This window comes from Charadrius vociferus, unplaced genomic scaffold (assembly GCF_000708025.1).
Source record: "Charadrius vociferus isolate BGI_N301 unplaced genomic scaffold, ASM70802v2 scaffold342, whole genome shotgun sequence".
Taxonomy (NCBI): Eukaryota; Metazoa; Chordata; class Aves; order Charadriiformes; family Charadriidae; genus Charadrius; species Charadrius vociferus.
The window spans coordinates 995,882-1,003,513 of record NW_009647231.1 but is presented as its reverse complement, the minus strand read 5'-3'; the positions used below and the strand labels follow the sequence as shown (position 1 = coordinate 1,003,513).

The window sequence follows — 7,632 nt, the reverse complement described above, 5'->3', positions numbered from 1 at the left end:
TTTGAGAAGAAAATTTGCCTTTAACTTTTTCGTGTTAATTCACCTACTGATGGCTATTAACCATTGCCACAGGGGGACCCTGGAAGAAGTGGGAAAGATGGATTACCAGGAAGTCCTGGTTTCAAGGTATGTACAAATGTATATTCATGTCTTGCCAAAGTCTTCAATGGCATTGCTATTGGTCTAAATATATTCAGTTTATTCTGTGGACAATTACTGGAAATTAAAATAGTGTGTGTTGCTCGGAAATGCCAAAGTTTACTGCAGTCAGTGGGCAGACTTCATTGATTTCAGTTGGTTTGTGAGCAGGGGCAAAGCTTTTATCAAGAGTGTATTAGTGATCATCAGAGGTTGTTTATATTTCATCTCCCTTATCCTATTTGTGTTTCTCTAACTCTGAATCTGTTAATGAAGTTTATATACAAGCATACACTGCAGAAGATATCTGCTGTGTACAGTTAAGAGGGAAGTAATCTAATTATTATTATTGCTTTTGAAGGGAGCTGCATGAAAGTTAGGGGAAACACCTTTAGTATTGGATTTATGTTTATGTTTGTATTCTTTTCACTGTACAGTGCCCTTTATATTTAATTTACAACAGTTTTTCAAGAGGACTAAGTATCTGTCTACTGTAAAAGAGACTACAGGATATGATAGTTCCATAATGTATTGAAGTCTGTGAGCTCACTGGGTGTTTTGTTTACCCAGTTGTTTGCACTGTGCTAATTTGTGAAAAGATGGACTTAAGCAGTATCAATTTTCAGTTCACAAGAAAAAAAAAAACTAATTTGCCATGTAAATGTTCACTTGAATTGATCTAAAGAAGCTTTTTAGCAACAGCTTTGTTCCTATAATATTTTTCTTAATAATAATAATGAAGTGATCTAGGGCTGCTCAAGATTAACGTTCCTTCAGTGACCAACAATGCAAGTGTGCTTTTAAGTGCATTTGTCTATATTCCTATTACTGTAGTTGGAGATCTGTGTATTTCTTCCATTTTGTGACCATGCTTGTCTAGAGCAGTTGGGGATACCGTGGCATATCTGTGACATCTGCTGCAGCAGGGAGATATGACACAAGACCTATGAGAGACCTAAACCCTTCCTGGCAGAAGCTGCCAACAGGGTGGATACAGCAGGATCCCAGGCTCACTCAGGCTGGAGGGGACTTTGAGGCACCTTCTGGACCAGCTTCCTACTCACAAATGGGACAGCACTGAATCCATACCAGGTTGCTCAGCTGGATCTTGATAATCTCCAATAATGGAGACTGCACAACTGGGCAGCTTGTTTCGTCCTTGACTGGTGAAAACTTACTTGCAGCAGAAAATTTCTCTTGGTTGACAACCAATGGTCTGCATTGACCACTGAATCAAGCATTTAGGAAATATAATAAATGGAGCCTCTAAAGTCATTCAACTGCTGACTGTTAACTGCTATAACTTTTGTGAGATCCCACATGTTTGCAGTCCTGTTTGCTGGTTTTGGATACCCCAGGTGTTTAAGTGCGATTTCGGAAGGACGCAGGTCTCCTGTAGGTGGTACCTGCCAGCCCGATGTGGAAGCCTCGGCTGCCCTAGAGCACCTCGAATAGCACCAGGCATTTGTGATTACATAATTGAATCATGCCTGTGTTCACCGTAATGGGATCTTAGATCCCTGACATATCTCTAGACGGCTTCAGGTAGAAAAACACATGTAGGCGTCTTAATTTGAAGTTAAAGGGTGGAGTTGATAGTTACATACAACACTACAGCACTGTTATTCTAAAAATTGCCCAACTTCAATGTATAACTAAGCATCCTGCAATTCAGAAAGTTATTAGGAGAACACATCTAAAATAATAACCTCTGAAAAGTATGTATAAAATTTAACTTTTACAGTAGGTAAACTCAATATTTCCTATTTTATTTGTTCTCTTTGAGAGAGCCTAATGAGACTGTGCTAAAAGGTAATGGAATAACTTTATTTTATGTCAAATTGGTGTACTGCTTTTTTTAACTGCCCTTAAGTTTGCATTAGTAACCTGCCCTTAAAATACATTAGTAAAAGAAGTTGTAAATCTTAATTATGGAAAAAAATATTTTCTTATTGCTTATTTTTCTGAAGTTAACTTCAGCAACCAAAAGCAGATTATTTCTATGATACTGAAGGACTTTTTCTTTATTTGTTTCCTGGTTTAGTTTTAAAAACTCCTATATTCATTTCAGTTTGATCTTCAAATCCCATTGATACCTGCCTACAAATTGTCATTGTTAATACATATCTACAAGAGCATGTGTCTCTGACACTTGCAAACATGTCAGGCAAAGACAATTTATCGGATGTTCTTAAAACACTGAGCTAAGTTTCTGTATATGGATGTAGTAGCTATCTATGTTGCCATTAAAGTCAATGGAGGTTTAACCAGTAATGCCAGTGGAGTCTGGAGAGCTCAAAGACAGAAGACTTCTAGGTACCAGTTTAGTTGCCTACATAAAAGCATCTGGTGCATTTCAGATGCGTTAGTGTCCAAAGCATCCTCAGGGAGCTGACAAATATGACATAAGTACTATGGAAAGCCAGTGCCTTTCTGGAATGGGAGTAGGAACCCAGACAGAACACCCTTGAGTGTCTCAAATATGACCATATGTCTGTGTGTGGGTAATGAAATTGAGCTCCTGGTGGCTAATCAGTTCAATCAAGCCTCCATCAATTGTCTTGACTGGTCTCCTGTTGGCTGTGACAGGAGTTTAGTTACTTAGTTAATCCTGCCTTATTTTCAATATATATATACACACATATACACACACACACATATATAAACACACACAAATATCTCTGCTAAGCTGGTGGAGAAATTCCTTCTTTGGTACTATCGAAAGTAGAAAAAAATAATTAGATATTAGATTTTTTCCTCTCTGGTATTTGATAACAAGGACAGGTAATAGTCACAGTTGTTTAACATAAAATTTTAATTATCATTGGTGGCCCTTTAGAGTGAAGTATTATGTTGATAATGCATGAATTTGGAGAGTATTTTGATCTGGTTTTATGCTTGTAAACAATATACAGATAATTCAGTATATTAGTTGTGTGAACCTGTGTACATTTACAGTGAAAGACATTTTCTTGACTATTTTCTTAATTTAATATTGTAGTACAAAATTATGACATATTCATTAGCTTTTATTCATTTTATAATATAATAGTTAGCAGAAGCCATATTCTTCATTCAAACATTTTGTCAGCTTGACTTCAACATCTGCTTGCTATAAAATGTTGCTTCATTCTGGGTCTGTAATCAAATTCAGAGCAGTAACAAACAGGCTGTCTTTGAAGGAAATTTCTGCTGGAGCTTTCCTGTTTTCTTACAATATTCATACTGGGAAAGAATGTGGAAAAAAAGTATGGCTTGAAACCCAGATGCTAGTCATTGTAACTTCAACTCCAGCTTTTGTAATTTTAAGTTAATTATTACCAGATTATTTTATATGTATATATTAATTAATCTTTGGATTTTTATGTGCTTTTATTTCTGGAATTATTCTTCAAATTTTCTGAATATTTTTGGTATCATGCATGTTTTGAGTAAGGACATAAAGATTTTATCATATCTGGTACTGGTGTATTCTGTTGAAATACTTTTCAGACTGTTAGTTGTACTAACAATTAGACAATAGCAATATAGTACTGTTTTATGCGCTTCTTCAACCAGTAATTGCGGTTCTGATTCAGAAGACAATTATCTCTCTCTTGGCTCTTTTTGCAAACTGTTGGAGGCAGCATAAAGGAATATCGAATTGACAACACTTCTTACTCTGAAACTGTTTTTAAGACTTGTTTGTTTGATGAAGCCTTAGTCATGTGTATTGGTTCTACATTTTACTTATATTAAAAATAATAATTTACTACTTGAGATAATAATTTTTATTATGGAAAGGAAGATCTTTTTTTTAATATTGTATTTAATGGTCTTTTTTATTTTAAAGGGAGAAGTTGGACAGCCTGGATCTCCAGGCCTAGAAGGACATCGGGGAGAGCCTGTAAGTGATTAAATTGCTGACGTTATCCGTATGTACTGGTTTATTTGGGTTTGGGGTTTTTTTTTTAGTTAATGGATGTTAGACTTCATGTTTCACCCACATTGATTTGAATTAGTTGATATATGCGTTTTTGTAAAAGTGCTTTTTTATTTCTGGTGTTGATCTTTAAATTTGGATTTAGTAAAAGAAACAAGCCTTTAAAGTCAAAGATGCCATAAAAGAAAATATTCTTAACTATACTGCTGTTATATACCCATTTGTATATATGTTATAAAATTGTGAAGTTATTGACTTCTTTCCTAGGAAGGTATGGTTTCCATAGGATGGTATGGTTAGATATTGGTAGTTACTTACACAAGGAAAGATTCTGGGTGTTTTTAACTCTCGTTTTTGCAGCATGCTGTATGTTCTCTCATGTACTTGTTAATTGCACTTTTAAAGTTTATTTTTTTCACTGTGTACCTCCCCTTTTCCTTTGTCCAGTTTTATTGGTCTTTTACTTCCTTGCATCTTGTTACACTGTCATATTTTCTGTATCTCTCTTATTCTTGCTTAACTGGGGAACATGCTGCTGCATTTTTGTTTTGCTTGTTTCCAAAGACATTGTTCCTCTACTGGTATTTGGGCAACTCCTCAGGTTAGCTCATTTTTCCTCCTCTTTATATGTGATAGCTAGGTTTTGTCCTCCTTGTTTCCTTGTTTGGCTCTTTAAGGCCACCAGAGTTTTCTTGAAGCAGAGGAGCCAAGATATCTGTAGAAATAGCTGAAAGCTTTGAGTGCCAAGAGAGTGCCAGCTGTCTTCAAACCATCAGTAATTCTTCTGTACGCCAAGAGCAGTAAATGGAACTCAGTTTGTGGAACACTGACTTCCAGATGAATTATATTCTGAATTACATTTTGAATTGTAAGATAAGGAGATACAGCTTTATAAATTCAGAAATTTTTGTGGCATTGAATGTAACAATAGGCAGTATGTGTTATATGGTACTGAAATCTGGTAGAGAGTTTTGATAACTAGAAGATGGAAATAAGACTCCCAGCTGAAAAATTCTGAAGATCTTTCATTTAATTTTTTTATATATTCACCAAAACCTCATAAAACACTGTGAGTAGACTACAAAACACTGGGCAATCATTCCCAAGAGACTTTTTTCCTACTTGGCTGGCTCAAGTGAAGAACACATGTAGCTCCTCACTTGGCTTTATTTTTCCCCTTTTTCTGCCCCAAATAAGTGTGAGATATATTAACCTTTTACAATCTATGGTATCTTCAGATGTCAGAAAGACTGAAAGTGAATGTTAATTAAAAAACATAAAATACAAGTAAAGGGGTCTTGGTATATTGTTAGTTAGTACACCAAAACAAATGTGTTGAGATAATAACAGAACTTCTGTTATTGTCCCTAGCCTTGTCTTGTCTCTTTTCATTTTTAGGAAAATAGTTAGTTAGTCATTGTGATTTTTTTTAAAATTAATCTGAAAAATAGGAAGGAGAAGGTGTCTCTGACCTAGGGAAAACTAAGTATTTAATACTTTAACATCTGTCTTTCTAATTTGACAGCTTTGATTAAGTCTGACCTACATGTACTAAAGAAATATATTTTGGCCTAAAATTAGCGTAAATGCTTCACAACATAACACTTTAAACAGCAATGAAGACTCATCACTTAAATCCCATGCTTTTGCTTTAAAGAGAAATGAAGTGGCACATTTAAGATATTAAAACCACTAAGTAGTCTTTTAAAATCACCATAAAATAATATAGAGGAAGACTTCCAATATATAAACAATTACAAAAGATTCACACAATCCTAACAGGGCGAGCCAGGTTGCACTATATGCTTCATTTATAATCAGTGGAGGTAGTACAGAAGGTACAGAAGGTAGTACATGCTGACCAGGAAATTGCCTCAAGGTCACCATTAGGAAATGTTAGACACTTAGTCATACATGTTCCTCTGCCTCTATTGCTGGTCTATAGCACCAGACTGCATGTGCAAATATGGTGTTCCCTTCTCTTTAGAGCCTGGAGGAAGAGCAGAGGGTATTTCTGTGCAGCAACTTTGTGGTAAAGGTCTGTGCTTGGGCTGTGCAAAATGAGAGCTATCCTCAGCCATGGGATATGCGGGCTCCCCTATTCAAGTAGAGGATAGTTGGCTTTCATCCAGTGGAAAGAGAGATGGGTTCTGGGGGCTGTAAGGGATGTCCCATGCAACATATTGCTTCTATTGTTCCTCCAATGTATATTTGATGTATAACATCTAAGTACCCCCTGTCTGCTCCTCTTCTGTGCAATTCATTGTGGTCTTCTCTGGTAGGATACCTTGGTAGTTAGGGCACTGATATGAGAGGAGGACTGAACTCTGCTGTGCCCTCGCTATGATAGCCAAATAGGCTGTGTAAGCTCAAGACAGGCCTTGGATGATACTGTTGAAACTGTATGACTCCATATGGTTAACCAGCCAGATGCAACTGTGGCCCTGGGACAGCTCACCAGGTTGCATGGATACACCACCCACACAAACATACATACAAACAGTCTTTATTTCTTCCATTTAGCTACATTAGTGTTAGACATGGCCTAATTTTTAAGTTGGTCTCTTTAAAAATAGCCATCTTATGACCCCTCTTGCTTTAGCAAATAAAAAGAGCATGGCTGCGAAATGAATGCATCTTGAGACAGCATCTAAAAGGCAACTGTGTAGGATGGAGATCACAGTTGAACTGAACTCACATTGCCTCTAGGCTCTGAGAGGTGTGGTTATTTTCTGAACAACATACTTTCTGGTATGTTATTACTCTTATTAATCTCCAAATTTATGAACAGGAAAAAGTAGGTTGTAAAGCTAAGTAAATAATTCCTAGTCATGTGGTTGTTTTCCCTGAATAGTACTATTTGGAACTTAAGTTAGCCAGGCCATCCCAATCCTACCCACTCCATGTAAGAATAATGTTTGACAGTGTGGACAAAATAATTTAGATAGCATTTAGTAAAGCTAGTAATCAAGCTCATTTTACTGATGACAAAAATAGGCCATGCTGTCACTTGAGTAGTTTAATGGCTACTCATCTGTCTTACTGATGACAGGCTGTTTTGATAAATACGTTTTTTTGAGGGGCGAACTGTCTAAAGGGTAGAATAAATCAAGATTTATTTGAGCTTAATTTCAGCCTGGCTGTCCTTTTTAACATAGGTGGAGTTTTGTCAGAGTTTGGTTTCAGTGAAAGCTGTGTTAGTCTTCTCCTTGTGTTTACAATCATGCAGATGGGAACTCTGAAATGAGTGCTTGTGGGTGAAGCTGGCAGGACATTTATAGCACTTTTCTAGGCCTAGCATATGCTGTCCTGCCCCAAGTAATATGTCTGATCATTTGCAACTGCTCATGTTTACTCTCCAGAAATCATATTTTTTCAGAAATACAGCTGCAAACACTTAAAATGGCAGAGTTTGCCCTTAATATTTAGGTCACATCACAAGACCTCATATGTGGCCTCATTTGTGCCAGCAATAGCAGCATAACATGTCTTTCAGCTTCTGACCCGACTCACACTGTTATACCTAGTCTCCTGGTTTGTCTGTTGATCTCTTATAACTGTATCAGGAATGC

General features: G+C 36.5%; 1 protein-coding gene across 1 annotated transcript in view; it reads left to right on the top strand.

The window, feature by feature from the left end:
* Window positions 1-7,632, top strand: part of COL21A1 (collagen, type XXI, alpha 1) — an 87,093-nt gene that overhangs the window by 35,153 nt on the left and 44,308 nt on the right. The window contains 2 exon segments of the mRNA XM_009879833.1: window positions 48-126; window positions 3,971-4,024. Of these exon segments, the coding sequence (XP_009878135.1) occupies window positions 48-126; window positions 3,971-4,024 (133 nt within the window).